We start from the raw sequence: 19,851 nt of genomic DNA, 5'->3' as shown, positions 1-19,851 counted from the left end.
TGTCTGTGCTTTTGAAGAAGTAACAAAAGCAATGTTCTTTTCAAAAATGTTGTGAAATAGGGAGTCTAATGCTCAGAAACTTTTTGAGGATTTTATTAACTACAGTTTGTGGGCGACCGGTTTCGGCGTTTACAATTTGTACGTCATCATCAGGCCCTTAGAAACTGAACAAAGATATCAGTACAAGAAGCATACAGTGTACAATCTGGTGTTAGGATTGTAACAAAAAAGCCCTCGTGTTTGAAATCTAATAAGACACAAGGGCTTTTTTGTTACAATCCTAACACCAGATTGTACACTGTATCCCTCTTGTATTGATATCTTTGTTCAGTTTCTAAGGGCCTGATGATGGCGTACAAATTGTAAACGCCGAAACCGGTCGCTCACAAACTGTAGTTACTAAAACCCTTAAAAAGATTATGAGCATTAGACTCCTTATTTCATAACATTTCAAAATGTGCTCATACCAGCAGCTAGTTCATCAATGTTTTTTTCGTTCAAATTCATAATTTTTCTGCTTGTACAGACTAAATTTTGTCGCCGCTGTTAACTTCAAAAAGAAGTCGGTCAGAACCACAGCAAACGCCGATACTAGCGAAAAGCCAGCAGAAAAGTGGTTCGTGTGTAAGCGGCCTTAGTATTATAATAATAACTTATATTTCTACTGCTAGTAAAATATTTACCTTGGTAACAAGATTTGGTAACAATCTTTAAATTTGTGATTACTACACTTCCGAAATTCTAAAATAAATCCTAAATTTCAAAATATTGCTGATTATTATTTTGATAGAAATCTTACGTTAAAAATATCGAATGAATCATAATCTTCCGAAAATTGGTATACATGGCGCTTTTCTCGTTTTGAATTCCATGTTTTCTGAGAATCTGAAAAGTTTAATACACAAAATTAATACGGGCTTTAGGAAAAATTATGGGACAAATGATCATTTCCATGCATTAAAATCCGAATAGAAAACTTTGTGGACTACAACAGACTACTAGCCTTGCTATTTGTCGATTTGTATGAGGCATTTGATAAATCTATTAAAATAGTGAAATTAAAATTAATAATAGCAGCACTGAAACAATGTAGAGTGGATTAAAGATACACTAGGCTGATAAAATACGTATTCAAAAATGCCACCACAAGTGTGAAACTTCACGACACTTCAGGTAAAATTAAAGTGAATGGAGGAGTTCGGCAGGGGGACACCATTTCGCCTAAACTTTTCACAGCTGTTCTTGAATGTGCAATGAAATCATTGTCCTGGGATCATAGAGGTTTTGATCACGGATAATATCGGCGAGATAAAGGATATGCTTGGAGAAATGGCACAAGCTGCATCAGTAGTAATCACAAAAAGAAAGAATACCAATAATTAATACCATCAGGCAAAGAATAAAAATCAAAGACATAGTTAAACAAATAGTTAAAACGAAAAGGAATGGAGATGGGCAGGTCATGTGGCAAGAACCTCGAACGATGCGATGTGTGGACTAGTAGATAATTCTAATGGCAACCGCGGGCGGACAAACGAAGCAGAGGTCCACCACCAACACGCTGGAGTGACGATGTAAAGATAACTGCCGAGAACTGGACGATGTTACTTCAGGACAGGAAGACATAGATACACTTAGAGGAGGTCTATGTTCAGCAGTGGAAGATAATGGCTAGATGATGATGATCTATGCTGAATATTTTAATCTTTTTGTTAAGTAACTTACGTTTCCTTTGTCGTTCTCTAACTACACATATTTTTCTTGTAGTGTTTAAAAAACCTCTATCTTCGGGATAAAACGATTTCAAAGCTAAACCTAACGTTGACAACTGATTATTTGAATCTAAAAAGGTACTTGATTTGTCTATAGCTGATATAGAACAAAGTGATTGCGACGAAGTTTTAATGTTTAATTGAGCAGTGGCTCCAGGGACAACTTGCTTTTGGTTCCAGCTAGCTGTTATCTAAAACACATATACAGGGTTAGAGGTTCAAGAAAGGAACACAGAAAAGGTATATTTTTGAAGACAACGGAGAAAATGTCGTATATAAGATCTATCTTTATATACCAAAATATAGTACAGGCAGTTAAAAAAGTATCGTGTGATACCTAGATATTTAAATTTCATCACTTGTTCTATTTTCAGACCATCCAACTATAATTTACATTTTAGTAGATTTGCTTCTATAATCATGCCTTTTGTCTTCTTTGGAGAAATTAATATTCTACATTTTCTGGCGGTTGTATTACATTGGTGCAGCATACGTTGTAAATCTCTTCACTTTGGAGACCAGTAGTGCGTCGTCTGCGTAGCAGATTTTTTTAAGCAATTTTTCTTTCATTTCGTATCTTTTTTTAGTATTTACTTTTTTTATTATTTAATTCATGATCAGGTTGAATAATGGAGGACTCAGAGAATTCCCCGGTCTTCTGTTCTGGTAGATATTCTCAATTGTTTTAATTATTTCTAGAACTATCTCTCTCTCGTAAAATACGTGGATAGCGCCCTTTAATTTGACTGTGTCAAATACCCTTTTGTCTAAGAAACACAGATATGCCGGTTTTTTGTATTCTAATTATTTCTCTCAGTTTGTTTTTTTTATCACAGTGGCTGTTAATTTTAGTGTTGAATTTAATAATCTCCAAAGAGTCCACACGATCCCAAAAAGTCTGATCTCCAAAGATTAACACACATGTTCAATACAACAGCCAAGAAATACAATATGATAATATCAGCAGAAAAAACCAAATGTATGACAATATCTAAACACCCACTACGATGTAAAATCTAAATTGATGGGAAAATAATAAAGCAGGAAGCAAGGTTTAGATATCTGGGAATAGATATAACCAGTTACAGAGATGTTGAAAAGGAAGTAGGACAACAAAGCTTAAAAGCAAGTAAAGCGGCAGGATCCCTTAATGACACAATCTGGAAGAACAAACACCTAAGACAAGACACAAAAGGAAGAATCTATAAAGCAGCAATTATACCTATATTGACATACACGACGAAGACAAGACCTGACAGATCTAAAACGAGACGATTACTAGAAACAACAGAGATGAAAATACACCGACGAATATCAGGGAAAAGTCTGTTGGATAGAGAGAGAAGCGAAAACATAAGAAGATCATGCAATGTAGAAGACATACGTAAATGGATGGGTGACAAAACGGAAACAGGAGTGGAACGAACACATTAGTAGAATGGCAGAGGATATGATAGTACGAATAGCACGAGATAAGTCACCAAATGGACGAAGAAGTATTGGCAGACCAAGAAAAAGATGGTGCGATAAATTAAATAATTTAGGAGGCTAATATTGAAGAAGAAACAGGCTTTAAAGCCTACATACAAGAAGGAAGAATAAGAAGAAGAAAAAGAAGAAGAAGAAGAAGAAGAAGAAGAAGAAGAAGAAGAAGAAGAAGAGTTTAATAAATTAATTCCTCTGTAGTCGTTGAAGAGAGGTATTAGGATGATTGATTTTCTTTCTTCTGGTATTCTATTTTGTTCTGACACTTTTTGGATTAGTTGTAATAGTTGTTTGGTCAGATCTGGTACTTTAAGAGTTCGTTCGATATTCTGTCCTCTCCTGGCGATTTTCTATTTTTTAATTTCCTTAACGATTCTTTTACCTCTCCCTTGCCCATGTTTATTTCTTCATTTCTCGTCATTTCTGATGTTGATGGTTCATTATCGATATCTTTAGGAAATAGGGATCGAAAGCAGTTTGCCCATCTTTCCTTTTCTGATCATTCCCCATATTTCTTTGTGTGTTGTGTAGAAATCGTGTTCCATCTGTTTTGAGAAGTTCTGCCAGGGTTCCCTTCTTATTTGTCTGATAAAAGTATTCGTCTCATTTCTGATTCGTTTTTTAGAGTGTTGTATGCCTGTTGTGATTGTTGTGTTCTGTATTGTAAAAAGGTTTTCTCCTTTTCAATAGATGTAGTCGAGATATTGAAAGGAACTATATTTCGAATATTCTATATAAACAGAATTATCAATGAAGAAGTCTTTCGGAAAGTTTCAAAAAATCTAGTATTGTCTTTTGTCTTAAAAAGTGAAAACTAGAAAACTTTAATATATGGATCATGTAATAATGTAATGCAAGGTACAAGGTAGAATTTCCTACCAGTAATAATTGAAGGAAAAATAGTAGAAGCACGTTAGTCTAGGCGCCAGAGGGGTCACCGTGTCCTTTTCAATTCTGATGGACAAACTCAACGGTTTCTTATGGATTTTTGATTGCTGATTACGAATTTAGAGGGTGGATTTCTATCCGAGTGGTCAAAAAATTGTTATAAAAAATTTAATTGTTTATAAGGCTCTGGGTCAGAAACTAAAAGAGATAAAAAAATGTTTCAAATAACATTTGTTCCTTAATAAAAAACAAAGAAAAAAACGTTTACTAAACTTAAATCCAACAATTAGAACTCAAGATATTGTAAAATTAGTGCACATTGCAAATTACAAAATAAGTATTTTTCGAAGCTTTATCGATCGTAACTCGGCTTCTACGCATGCAAATGAGCCTTAGAAGGTCCCATTTTAAAGCTTAATTAATAAGCTTCTAACCAAAGCTAAATCACTTTATCTTCATTTGTTTTAAAGTTATACCCTGTTATTTGTTTTAAAGTTATAATTTGTATTAAAGTTATGTGTTTAAAATTTATAAAGTTATAAGTTTTAAAGTTATAATTTTCTTAAAAAAATTGTACATTAATTGAGGCGTTCTTTGCAAAAACCCCAGTTTTCCTTTTTTTTTCGGAAATGGACTTTTGCCATCTATGAATTGAAGGACTAATTACCTACGTTCCTTGCGTAAGAAACTTTCATTAAAATCACAGTAGTCCAAAATATAAGCGACAAAAATGTAGGCGATTCCGCATAAACCACATATGTCAAGCGCAATTTCCTTTAAAACCATAGTTGTTAATGACTATTGGTGTTTTTGCGGGAAACGTTATCGCTTGGCTGTAAGTAGGTTTTTATAGGTTAAAGTTCCTTCGAACAATTGTGTTGTGTGCTTTTATAAGTAAACACCATTTTTTGTTCATTTTTTATTTTGGTTTATTACTATAAATATCGTTTTTCCTATAAATTATTGAAAAATTCATGCAAAAACCCCATATGTCAAATGAATAAATGTCCTTCATAAATAAACAAAAGGAAAAAATAATGCTATTTATATTGTAAACTGTGTGTAATCATCAAAATAATAAATCACTAATTTGAGAACTTCCGTAAACTTAATACGGTTCAACTAAATAACTTTTTTTTAAATATCTCCAATGTTGTAAATAATGACAACTGGGGTTTTTGCAAAGAACGCCTCAATTTGTTTATAAACATTTATACTTTCATTAATAAAAATGATAGAAGAACTCAAAAGGAACTATTTGAGCTTATGAAAAGTTTATTTTTTGACCAAGATATCGATATTTTAATGGCGTGCTATGAGGCGCAAGATCGGCTCACAGTCAAGTAAGTATTTTTCGACGCTTTATCGATCGTAGCTCAATGTAAAAAGCTGAGATTCCCTGCATATCTCGATGCAGATGCATGATAGAAAATGTTTGTAAAAATAGTTTTAGTATCTAATTGTTGGATTTAAGTTTAGTAAACGTTTTTTCTTCGTTCTTTATTAAGGAACAAATTTTATTTGAAACACTTTTTATCTCTTTTAGTTTATGAGCCAGAGCCTTATAAACAATTAAATTGTTAATAACAATTTTTTGACCACTCGGATCGAAATCCACCCTCGAAATTCGTAATCATCAGCCAAAAATCCATAAGAAACCGTTGAGTTTGTCCATCAGAATTAAAAAGGACACGGTGACCTCTATTTGGCGCCTAGACTACGTAGAGTAGAAAGAAAAACGGTTGCAGTGGGTCAGAAATCTCATCTCATCAGGAATCTCATGAGAATAGTCTAACTGCTCATCAAACGTTCTCTTCAGAGCAGCAGCCAACAAAATACAAAAATAGTCATGAAGGTCTTAAACATTCGAAAGAAGTCGGCACACGAGGAAAAAGAAAAAGAAAATTTTTACAGAAACGAAAGATTAGAAAAAAAAGTTTTACAGCATTAAAAAAATTGGATTTTGCAAGACAACGCAAATTTAAGAAGCAGGTGTGAATCTTAGTGTGTAAATCAAGTGTGAAGCAACTGTGAAGCAAATAGGTTGATATTAACTTGAAATTGTACACATCAACTGCAGAAATAATAGAAAACTACGGGATTGACAATTTACAAATAGGGGAAACAAGACGGAAAAAACACTTCACTTCGGAAAAAATCAAACAAGATAGAACTTTTTGTAATTTCATTAAGAAATGTTTAATAAACAACATATCAAAAAGTTCTACTCGAGAAGTCGGTGCTACATTTTTTATTAAACAAATGAACTACGAAATTAGATGTTTTTTTTTTAAATAACTCCGAAAATATAAATTTTAGAAAAAAAACTGACTTGACCATTGAAAAATTCAGAAAATTCAAAAAAAAACCTTATATAAAGAATTTTCTAAAACTTAACCTGTATCTTCTGTAATTTTTTATTTATAACGCTAAACTCACCCTTCTCACAAACATTGGCGCACTGTAAACTAACGTACGGCGAAGTGCACGGTTGAGTTATTTTAATGTAATTCTTTAACTAATGGATCAAATGAAATTTTACAAATTGAACATGAAAGAAGAATAATTAAGCTATGTTATGGTTATAATAGAAAGAAATAAAATGTATGGACATAAGTACGATGTGGGCGGAAACTGAGCCTTACATGAATTTTGTTTAAAAATGATTTAAAAATGTGTAACTAATACAATTTCCTTATAAAACTTTCAATTTTGCACAATTTACCTTTCAAGCATCTTACTAAATGATGTTTTATTAAAAAAAAATCTCAAAAATTTAATTCAAATGATATGACGTCTCAAAAATTGTAATTTTTGAAATCTTCGTAGTTTTATTGAATTACCACCATTTTAAGACGGTGTTACTTAAGTTTGAACAGATATATTACAGTTTTATAAGTTTTTTTTAAAGCTTAGGATGTAATATTTAAAATGAACTGAATTATTTTACTTTAGAAATGAAATAAACTATTTCTTTTTAAGAAAATTAAGAAAGATAACAAAAATGTAATACAAAAACCGAAAATTACCAGCTAAAAAAATGTTTATACAAAGTGATCAAAACTTTTTTCTGCAAAACTTACCTAAAATACATATTATAATAATAAGCTTCAACAATAATAAATGTTCAGCAAAATTTTTTTTTTTAGTTCTTATACAGTATGTCTGCGTAACTTGGAACCTATTGATAACTTTTTTATTATCAGTTTTACGAAAAAAACTTATTCATTATAAAATACTCTGCATCATATATAATCTAAGATGCAATCATCAAGTATCAAATTTAATTAATGTTATACGAGGTATGTCAAAAAATATGAATTTCACTTAAGAGTAAAGTACCTTTACATTTCACAATATCGAAAATGGTTATTAAGAAAAGTTGTTTGGAATTAAAAAATTTGATTTAGTGTTCAATTACATCTTTCTAATTAAAATATTGTGAATAATAAAGGTACTTAACTCTTAAGAAAAATTAATATTTTTTACATACCTCGTATAAAATTTAAAAAGTTTGATATCTGACGGTTGTATCATAGATTTTAGACCAGGGAGAGCATTTTATGAAGAATAAATTTTTTTCGTAAACGTGATAATAAAATAGTTATCATAATTATAATAAAATGATGATCAGTATCCGTAATTTGAGAAAAAATTGAATTTTTTTTTATTAGAATGATGTAATTGTATATTTAGTCATAGTTTCAAATTTCAAACAACTTTTCATAATAGCCTTTTTTGATATTCTGGAATATAAAGGTACTTTACTCTTTAACGAAATTTATATTTTTGAGATAACTCGTATAAAATTGATAAAATTTGATATCTGATGGTTCAGTTTTAGATTTTTGACTATCCAGAGTATTTTATTAAGAATAACTTTTTTTCGTAAAACTGATAATAAAAAAGTTTTCCATGTGGTTCCTAGCTACGCAGACACACTGTATAAGAGCTTCTGTATAAGAATTTTCAAATTGCAATGCCATATTCGGATTCAGCATAATTAAAAACAAAACAGAAACAAATTTGATCAAAGTGAAATGATGAATTTAACGATTTTTTTTTAAATTATTTATACAAAACAATTGTTATTGTTTAAACAATTAATAAACAATTAGCGGCCAAATCTGCGAGTAGAACTTTTTACTTTAATATGTATATAAACTAACAAAAAAAGTTTTAGAAAAATATAAGCTTGTTTGAATTTTTCCGAAACAATGAATATTTTCGTTCTAATTGCACTCCCCTAAAAGGAAATTTAATAAAAAAAGGTTAAAGTTTTTAATCTAATAGCACACAAAATGATATTTAATAGTTATTTATGATATATGTGTTAAAAGTACAATTTTAAGGCACGCATGTGAAAGTTTTAAGAATGAGCGAAGCGAATTCTCGAATTCACATGAGTGCCTTAAAAATGTACTTTTTAAAACGTATATCATACAATATTTTTTCTACAAACGTTTTATATATCAACAATTATAATTTATTCATTCTCAATTACAAGACAATACCTACAAAAACTTTTAATTCAACTTGACTGACATTCCTTTTTTATATTTTTCTTGACATTACATCAACACTGCCTATACTGTCAATACGTAAATCATAACATCTATAGAATAACATCTACTTTTATTGTTGTATATTCTAACAAATTTTAATACATAGTTTTTTTCTACAAACGTGTTAAAAATGCAATAATACAGTTTAAATTAAATTTTAAAAAACCTTTTAAACCACCTTTTTCAAATTGCGCAAGTTGTACTATTAATATTAATGTTAATAAATGAAATATAAATATTTTGACGTTTCACAATTTGACAATTCACTTTTAACTGCAGTGCCTTAAAAATATTAAAGCACTAGTGCCTTAAAGTAGCATTTTTAACGCTCCTATGGAGTGCTAAAAATTGCTTTTTTAACACGGTTGTAGAAAAAATACCATTATATATCTTGCCAGATCAAAAACAATGGAAAACCTTCTCTGGTATCACCATCCGAGGCTTCTAAAAATTCAAGCCATGCGGATTATGAGAATATAGGAAGATGCGGGAATTTTACTATTTATAATTCACGTCCCATCTGCTCAGACGGTAACTTTCCAGCGAGAATGGTTCACTTAGTACTCCAAATAAAGTAAAAATATAAATTAAAAATGAATAAACAACCCGAAACCGCAGTCGCATTATATTTCTAGTTCAATCAGAAAGTACAGCAAGAATCTCCACTGGTTTCTTGCTGTACTCTCTCTCTGATTGAACTAGAAATACCGGGTGTCCACTTATATTTTCCCCCATTTTAACTGCCTATAACTTCTAAACGGCTCAAGATAGAAATATGCGGTTTTCAGTGAAATGTTTTATTTTAGTAAAAGTTTTGTCTGAATGGATGGAATTTTTTATATCGCTTTCAAATACGAAATAAAAAATGGCGGATTTTTGAAAAACTTTGTTGACTTTTTTGTAATGTAACACCCAGTATATTCTTTTGTAAATTGAAAAAAAAAGTCATTCATCTATCTAGCGATATAAAGTTTTTCAAAATCGGTTGTCAAATCACTGAGTAATTAATTTTTAAAATGAGAGGTGCAACGTGGATATCACATACCTAAATAACATAACTAAGCAAGTTATGTGATTTGTTCCAATCTAGTAACGCGTATATCTATTTGTGTTATTTTGTCATCTATCTTGATGAGTTTTTCTAATATTATTTTCAATGTATTCTCGGTTTCCAATTCTGGGTCCGTTTGTTTTACATTATTAACTACATCACTGTATTTTCTATTTGCAGTTTGTTATGTTATTTAGGTATGTGATATCCACGTTGCACCCCTCATTTTAAAAATTAATTACTCAGTGATTTGACAACGGATTTTGAAAAACTTTATATCGCTGGATAGGTGAATGACCTTTCTTTCAATTTACAAAAAAATATACTGGGTGTTCCATTAAAAAAGAGTCAGCAAAGTTTTTTCCAAAATCCGCCATTTTTTATTTCGTATTTGAAAGCGATATAAAAAATTCAATCCATTCAGACAAAACTTTTACTAAAATAAAACATTTCAGCGAAGCCGCATATTTCTATCTTGAACCGTTTAGAAGTTATAGGCAGTTAAAATGGGGGAAAATATAAGTGGACACCCGATATAATACGACTGCGTTTTTGGGTTGCAAAGAAATTGAAAATGTTTATTCATTTTGAAATTTACTTATAATTTGTTTCAGCCAGAAGAGCAGTACACTCGTTTCCCAAACTGGAACACAATTAAATAATTAAAAGTATATCTAATACATTAAATTTTTACAGATACTCTCAATAAAGCTGATTAATTATAAAATATATTTATTACCTTCATAAGACAAGGTTCAACTGGAATCACTTTACTTGCAGCAATAGTCTCACCTGTTTTGGATACATAATATACCAAAAACTGATAAGTAGACGTTATGCCTTTATCAAGTTTAAATTTAACAGTAAAGTTGTCAGTATGAGTTCCTAGTTTCGAAAATCTATGTTTGCTCCCCATAATATTCTTCAACTCATCAAAATACTTTGGAATAGCTCTGTTAACTCGATGATAAATTTTCTGTAATTTGTAAATGTGCGATCCACTTTTTATCTAAAATACAAAATTAGTTAGTAAAAAATTTGTAATTCTTTCATGGACAGAATCGACAAAAAGTGTATATTAAGTTACGGGCAATGACGTAAATCCGGCCAATAACGTTATTGGCCGGAAAATATCGACAATGGTCATTGTCGACAATGGCCGGATATTAACGGTATTGTTCATAGAACCTGGACATTGATGATAATTTTAAATTCTTGATAACATTTCTATCATTGCCCGGTCAATGTCGACAATGCCCGTTGTTAATCGGTCAATGTTGAAATTTTGACTAAAAGATAGGTTATGATGTGTTGTAGGTTTACTATTGTTTACTTCATGTGTGTATTATTTTCGTGCTGAAATTACTCGTAAATTTATTTAATAAGTGTTATCATGGATATCAATGATGTGCGCACTCGTTTTAATAATTATAATATATATAAACTTAATAGTCAAGTAAAAACGTGATGACAATCAATCATTTTTAAACTGTGACGAATACAGTAGCCCAATAAGTGAAATTAAAAAAGCGAAAAATATTTTGAGAACACCGGGTGCTTAAAGAAAACAGAGCACTATAGAATGGTTTGTAAATAGTTATGATGTAATTACAATAAATATGTGGTAAAGAGCGACTGATTATGCCAGTTGACCAAAACACCAGTCTAAAGTATTACCTATACTATGCTACAACAGAAGAATTATTTGATATCATTCATTCATAATGCATATAGGTTATTAAATTCTCTATTCAGTAATATAAACATTTACATAATTATTTATACAGGGTGTCCAAAATAAATTTTTAATTAAATTATTTGACAAAAAAGAAAAATGGATGTAATTTATTTAATTCAAAATACATTTTACAGTTACCCGAAAATAGAGAAAAATATTTATTTCACCATTAAATATTGCTTATCGATTAAATTCAACGATCAAGCCAGCTCCCGGCAGCCACCTTTCTCTTGGAAGTTTAAACATTAATTTAAGCGAAAAACCATTGTTTATTTGTGGAATAAACATTTTTTTCTGAGTCATGACAGCAGTAAAATATATTTTGAACTAAATAAATTACACATTCTTCTTTTTTTGTTAAATAATTTAATTAAACAAATCGTTTATGATACTGAATAGAGAATTGAATAACCTTTCAAAAATGAGGTAGCACACGACCCCTATTGTCAATAAAAAAATCATCGATTACGTCATCACACCCAGATAGATGACGTCACTAGTATGCCATATATGCCAAAATATCATAATTTAAAAATAAAAATCGACCTATTTCGAGATTTTTCCTTAAAGTCGCCGGTTTACGAAATAACGAATTTATTCCTTTCATTTGCACCATACTCTATATAAAAATATTATTATTTCCTTGTTTTGTTTGTATTTGAAGGGTACAGGGAAAAAAGGGGGAATGTCATAAATTTTCATTTTTTGTTTTAATAATTCATTAGATAGGTTATATTCTGCACTGTACTAGACGTCAATAACACTGGTTAAAAATGGATTGTGTCATGAGATAACACTACTGAATAATAAATTACCTATACAGGAGAAGAAGAGGGAATGTCACGGTGTTACCGGTTAATTAGGAGAATGTCAGTTGTGAATCACGCACAAATACCTAAGTGAAAACACATTGTTTTTGTGTATTCCCACAGACTAAATTTTCCAAACATATGATTTTGAAAAAAAAAAAATACCATTAAAACATATCAATAATATTAGTCTCATAACTTTGAAAATGTTCTGCTGAAAAATTTAACAAAAGTGACATTCCTCCTTTTTTCTCTGTACCCTTCATTTATAAATATGCTACCCATATTATTATGATAAATAAAGACGTTCTATTTGTTTTTAATAACTACTTATATATCTGCAACTACTTTCAGAAACATGAAACATGAAACACTTATTGACTTACACTGATTGGCTTCTCAGGCATCGATTTATCAACATTGGCCATTTGCTTCTGGCCACTCTCGTTATTGACCGGTTATTGATGAAAAATCTAATTTTACGTTAAGTTTTTACAACATTTGCCAATAGCTAAGGTTATTGTCGTTAATGGCCGGGCATTGTCGTTAATAAACAAGGAAAATGGACATTCACGACAATGCCCGGCCATTAACGTCAATGTCCAATTTACATTACTGACCGTAACAGGGACCGTACAAGTTCGGCAAAGCGACACCTTGTTTCTACGCTCAGCAACATTTTTCGCACTTTTAATTATATTGGCCAATTATATTAGTCCTGGTTACTGGATAATTGCCAAGGCCATAGTCCAAAAAAATAATAAGAAGAAAAAATAAAATTCAGGTTATGTTATTAAAACGTAAACAATTGTATGTAGTAAATAAAATTAGTTATTAAAATGCAGGCAAGAAAAATACAATTAATTAAATTTACCTTTATATAATAATTGCATATCATATCAATATTGTGGAGCAATATATACTTTTTCTTCTTCAATGACAGTAGGTATGAAATATACGTCAATTTGACAATTTCAATTGATAATTAATTATTTAAGAAAGTTACAATATTTCTCCCCTATTCGCGCACGATCGTTTCTCGTATCCCCTCCAAGTACTTGCACACCGCGAATAGAGAGAGCCATATATACACACTGATGATTTCTAGTGAGAGTGAAATTAGTAAGGGTGTTTATGGCGCTCTCTGAACGAACTGAAATGTAATACGTCTCTTGATTTCGTTTTACCGCGAATTCTTCAATAAAAATTATATTAAAAATTCCATGTCACTTACCATATAATAAAACGTTACATATTCTCCTTCTTTAAATTGGTCTGCCGTAAATGTTACTCGAAATTCTTGATCTGCTCTACAGTCATCTCCTTCCATTTCCAATATATTTTGGTTTAGCTGGATATAATTGTTACTCGTAGAAAATAATCTTATTACCAAAAAACTATCTTCGATATTTGTATGATTAATAGACCTTGCCTAGAAAGTTAAAAATGGAGATCAAATTGTCACAGTTGCATTCTTTAGATACGGATATAAAAATAGGCGTCTTTTAGTTCAGAGAAATAAGAAAAAAAATATATCCTGTTGGTGATACAACCCCCTCCAGGCCGAAACCAAATTATTTGAGTAGTATGGACATCTATAATAATAATCTATATGTTTCCTGCAGCCGATTTTGATGATATACATAGTTATAAACAAAAAAAAAAGATCAAAAATGGTAAATTTTCGCTTTTTTCGTCTATTACCAAAATATTAAGCATTTTAAACAAATTTGAGAGCAAGAAACTCATAGATCGTATAAAAAACTTCAATATGGCGTTCGCTGAATATTTTTATCCTTACTTACAAAATTGCAATATAAATCATAAATTTTGAGTTTTTATAAATATTCATAACTTATGTAAAAATTAACTTAGAACCTTCTTATTAAATGAGTTGCTGAGACTTCTGGTGCTTAAATCATACCCTAAATTTCAAAGCAATTGGTCAAATAGTTTAAAAGTTATTTAATTTGTTTATCCCAAATTAATTTTTTTTGTAACACTATAAGTCAGACAATGATGAAGTTAAAGTAATACTTTGGATAGTTTATAAAAGAAGAATATTTACATTAATATTTTAATTAAAAAAAATGACAAAAAATTATTTTAAATATTGTAAAATTATTTTGCTATGTGAATTAAAAAAGGGAGAGGGGCTAACTTTGTCCCTAAATTTTTCTAGGACAATTGTTTTCTTTCTAAATGTGTATAAAAATTCAGTCTTTCTAAATATGAAAAAATAATTTTTCTACGGGTAACGGTTAAAAAGGTATTCTAATTGTTTATAAGTAAGCAAAAAATCGACATGTTTTGCAAAATGATTTTACACTTTTTAAAATTACTTTTTGTCATTTTCTTAAATTAAGTTAATAGTATAAATGTTCTTCTTTCATAAACTGTCCGAAGTATTACTTTAACCTCATAATTTTCTGACATATTATAGTGTTGCAAAAAAAATGAATTTGAGAAAACAAATTAAATAACTTTTAAACTATCGGACCAATTGCTTTGAAATTTAAAATATAATTTAAGCACAAGAAGTCTCAGCATTCCGTGTAATAAGACGGTTCTAAATTAATTTTTACTTAAATTATGAACATTTATATTATCTCAAAATTTATGAATTATTTTGCAATTTTCTAAGCAACAAATAACGATAGACATATTTAGAGAACGCCATATTCAAGTTTTTTGAAGTTATACTTTTACGATCGAGAGTGAAATTTTATAATACCGGGCGCATGCGCACACAGACAGCATGTAGTTCGTTGCTAATCTTTCAAGATATGTATGTATCAGCGCTGCCAGCGCAAATAAGTCATTAAAAGGATATATTAGTGTTTTTAGTAAATGTATTATTTATTATAATTTTTGTGTCTTTGGATTTGTCTTCCTCGGGAATAAGATATTTTACAATAATAGCAAGTATGTTTAAAGTATTTTTGTATACTTCACTTGGTCTATTAAGTTTGTCAGTATGTATAAGAAATCTTGTAACCTGTCAAAGCGAAGGGAATATAGCTCAGTGGGAGAGCGTGTGACCGGAGATCGAGAGGTCCCGGGTTCAAATCCCGGACGATTTATATTTTTTTTTTTTTTTTTGGTATTGTTTTAATAATTTTTTTTTAAAAGTGGTAGGTAAGAAAGCTGGTTTAATATTTAAATAAAATACAAATAACCTGTTAAGTATATTTATTTCTTTGAAATTATATAATAGAATTATAACTTCTTACACAAATTATAACTCTTACAAAGTACACAGACATTCTTTTTTTATATGATTTATGAGGTCCTTATTCTCAAATTTGTTTAGAATGCTTCACTTTTTAGTAATAGACGAAAAAAGTCAAAATTTACCATTTCTTGATCTTCAGTTGTTTATAACTATATATATCGTCCAAATCGGCTGCAGGAATCATATAGGTTACTAATAGAGATGTCCATACTACTCAAAAAATTTGGTTTCGGCCTGGAGGGCGAAAGACGAATAAACCATCAGAACCGACCACTGGAGCACTTGCTGCCCAGGTTCAGACTGACCGACGGGTCAGTTCTGATGGCGTACTCGTATTCAGCTACCTTAAAAACCGCCTAGTAATCTATTTGCGTGCATTCAAAGCTGAAAACCTTAATGGCGAAAACCCCCGAAACTCCAGAAGATGACATACTTTAGCCGTAACACTGGGCACCAGGTGATACGGGGGTCGATTCTGATGGTGTATTCGTATTCAGCGACTCCAAAAACGTCTAAGTAATCTGTTTTCATTAATTTCTCTGTAAGTTCCGATAATCCTTGAACCTTCAGATGACGTGCCTTAGCAGTGACCCTGGGCACCAGGTGCTCCAGAGGTCGGTTCTGATGGAGTAGTCGTGTTCAGCTACCCCAAAACCCTCTTCGTAACAAGATCTGGCTCTTAATATCCTTATTTTGACATGTTTATGCATTTTTGGATATATTTTATGCACTTTAAAAGGCAATTATGGATTTCCATCCATTTTTCTATAGTAGACTTTTTTCCTGGCATCATCCTGAACACAATACAAACAGTTGCAAGTCTCTAGGTGCTGTATTTAAAAATAGATTTTTTCCGGTGTTTTTAATTCTAAATGCCCTATTTTATAGTGTTGATATTATACAGTGATGAGCGCGTTCTAATAACCGGCAAAATAGCACAGAAGATGGAAAACGTATTACGTTGTGAAATAAAAAGAAATGAAACTAATCGAGCTGGGTTTAGCGATACTAACCTATAAATTTACATTATATTTATTGTTTCCCACCTTTAGACGTATCCTACGAGTTTGGCAACTACCACTGTCACAGTGAGAGTTTTAGTTGACATACTCCTCTGATACTTGTAAATGTGGGAAACAATCAATATATTGTAAATTTTAGGTTAATATCGCTAAATTTCCCAGCTCGACTAGTTTCACTTCTTTTTATCTCACAACTTAATACGCCAGTCAATGGGAGCAAAATAGGATATTACCTCCGAATTCTATCCTACTGCATGGATTTTAATGAAATTTTGGGAATAGCCTCTACTTATCTCCTAATTCAAAGTCTACCCTATGCCGATATGTGCTTTTATCTTGGGGTTGGTTCCCATCCCTTCTCGTGGGTAGAAAATTTCTTGGTTAAAATAACCACGGAAGTGGCTAGAGAACTTAATTATAAGCAACATGTCAAATAAACGTCAAATTGAAAGGCAGTTTATTTAGAAGTTCTCCTAAAAATTATTAATTTTTAAGGTTTTTTCTTAACTTTTTGAACATTACGAATAGTATAAGGAAGTACTAAACCAGTGATCTGTAAGAAAGTGTGAAATTTCGCGCCTAAAAGTTAAATTTCAGAAAACAAATAATATGGAAGGTATACCACCCGAACCTCCAGATAAAGGTAAATTTTATGTAGAAATGGAAGGAGATGGGATGATGGAATATGAGGAATTAAATAAAAATAACAATAGAGTAAATAATAAGGTAACAAACAAACAAAACCAAACAAGTAGCACTATTGAGGTAAGTAACAAATTTAGTTCCAATAACGATGAAACTTTGACAAATTTAAATCAAACAGATAAGTCAGGTAAGCAAAATTTAAATAAAGTAATAAAGGTCCTAGCCGGGTAAGATGGTGAAAAGTGCCCCCAACTCAATTCAAATTCCATATAGGCCACTTTTTAGCACATATAGAGCAACTCACTTTCTGAAATTTTTAGCCCCCTAGGTGGTCAGGTGACCCCCCTAGAGCCTAATTAGGCTTTTTATGTTTTTATTTTTTATCTCAGCAGCATCAAGAGCTAGCCAAAAACTTTATTTAAAAAAGTTGTAAGTTTCAAAAAGATCTATATGAAAAATTTTTTTTATTTTTTGGCGGGAAATTTGAATTTTTAGAACAATTTTAAAATTTTAAATAAGTCTGAAAAAAAAACTAAGACACTCGTTTTTACGAAAATCAATTATAATGTGTATTTTTACACAATATTTCACCCTGAATTTTTTCAGATTTTTAAAATTGGTGAAACGTACCTTTAAAAATAAAAAAAATGCATTTTTTCGGTTTGTTTTTTCGTTTTTTGATAAAATTTTATACATATTTTTCAAAAAGGTAACACCGTCACTAGAATAGGTAAAAAACTGAAAAATAACTGGGGTTTGCTTAATAAAATTTTTTTGGAACGCCATCCATTTTCCTGATACAGGGCGTTGAAGAAAACAAAATTTTACACATTTTTACTACTGGCAATATTGTAATAAAACTTGGCGGGTTTTAAGAGGTTGTTATTGTGCATGTTTTGACATACAATTAAGGATTTGATATTCATCATTGGCGCGCATAGGGGTAATGGTCTGAACTTTTCAAAGAAAAAAGATAGTACGCCACTGAGATATTTCAAATTAACAATCATTTTTGAATTCCTCGTTCAATTTGCAATAAAAAATCTATCTTTTCATTTTTTCATACGACGCGTCGTTTTGCTGCAAAAAATAAAATATCTTAACGCTTCCAAAGTATTCGAATTAATTTTTATAATGAATGGATGTACGAGTTTATGTAGATGTAGAAACTACTAGAAGTTCGAATACTTTGTAAGGGTTAAGATCTTTTATTTTTTGAATAAAAATGGCGCGTCGTATAAAAAAATAAGAAGATGCATTTTTTATCACAAATTGAACGAGGAATTCAAAAATGATTGTTAATTTGAAATAGGTCAATGGCGTACTATCTTTATTCTTTAAAAAGTTCAGACCATTACCCCTATGTGCGCCAATGATGAATATCAAATCCTTGATTGTGTGTCAAAACATGCACAATAACTACCTCTTAAAACCCGCCAAGTTTTATTACAATGTTGCAGTAGTTTCAGCAAAATCGTAAAAAATGTGTAAAATTTTGTTTTCTTCAACGCCCTGTATCTTGAAAATGGATGGCGTTACAAAAAATTTTGATTAAGCAAACCCCAATTATTTTTCAGTTTTTTACCTATTCTAGTGACGGTGTTACCTTTTTTGAAAAATATGTATAAAATTGTATCAAAAAACGAAAAAAAAAAAAACCGAAAAAATGCGGTTTTTTATTTTTAAAGGTACGTTTCATCAATTTTAAAAATCTGATAAATTTCAGGGTGAAAGATTGTGCAAAAATACACATTATAATTGATTTTCGTAAAAACGAGTATCTTAGTTTTCTTTCAGAGTTATTTAAAAGTTTAAAATTGTTCTAAAAATTCGAATTTCCCGCCAAAAAATAAAAAAAATTTTTTTCTTATAGATCTTTTTGAAACTTACAACTTTTTTAAATCAAGTTTTTGGCTATCTCGTGATGCGGCTGAGATAAAAAATAAAAACATAAAAAGCCTAATTAGGCTCTAGGGGGGTCACGTGACCACCTAGGGGGCTAAAAATTTTAGAAAGTGAGTTCCTCTATATGTGCTAAAAAGTGGCCTATATGGAATTTAAATCGAGTTGGGGGCACTTTTCACCATCTTACCCGGCTAGGCCCTTTAAGATTAAAACATAGATATCAATTTGGAGATAATGCACCTTATATAGTACACATAGAAAATAAAAACGGTAACATTGGTCGATTACACAGGATCGGCACGGCCCGTTTGATTTTAAGTGCAGTACCTGAAATTGAAAATAATATCACACAAATTACAGTAGTTGGTAGAAATAAAATCAAGGTAGAACTAAATAATTTTGCTAGTGCTAATAAATTAATTGATTCTCAAATTCTTAAAAGCAAAGAGCATGAAGCATATATTCCAACGTTTTTTACTCAAAAGAAAGGTGTTATAAAATTGGTAGATAAAGAGATAGAAGATAATGATTTATTGTCATTAATTAAACCTAGATTTGGAATTAAATTCGAAGTATTACATGTAAAAAGAATTATGCGGAAAGTGATTCAAGATAATGGTAATATTAATTATGTAAAAACAGGAACCGTAAATGTCACTTTTAAAGGTCAGTCTATACCAAAAAATGTAATAATAGAAAAAATGATATTCGAGGTGGAGAATTATACACCCAGAAT

At 30.6% G+C, this 19,851-nt stretch overlaps 1 protein-coding gene across 2 annotated transcripts in view; it reads right to left on the bottom strand.

Annotated features, from left to right (window-relative positions):
• Positions 1–19,851, bottom strand: part of LOC114335190 (alpha-2-macroglobulin-like) — a 134,584-nt gene that overhangs the window by 60,481 nt on the left and 54,252 nt on the right. For both annotated transcript variants that reach the window (XM_028285381.1, XM_028285382.2), the window contains exons 8-12: positions 13,543–13,740; positions 10,501–10,770; positions 1,726–1,963; positions 800–885; positions 684–741 (exon numbers count right to left, since the gene is read on the bottom strand). In XM_028285381.1, coding sequence (XP_028141182.1) covers positions 684–741; positions 800–885; positions 1,726–1,963; positions 10,501–10,770; positions 13,543–13,740 — 850 coding nt within the window. The remainder of the gene's footprint in view (positions 1–683; positions 742–799; positions 886–1,725; positions 1,964–10,500; positions 10,771–13,542; positions 13,741–19,851) is intronic.

This window comes from Diabrotica virgifera, chromosome 4, assembly GCF_917563875.1.
Source record: "Diabrotica virgifera virgifera chromosome 4, PGI_DIABVI_V3a".
NCBI lineage: Eukaryota > Metazoa > Arthropoda > Insecta > Coleoptera > Chrysomelidae > Diabrotica > Diabrotica virgifera.
This window is presented reverse-complemented; position numbering and strand designations above follow the sequence as displayed.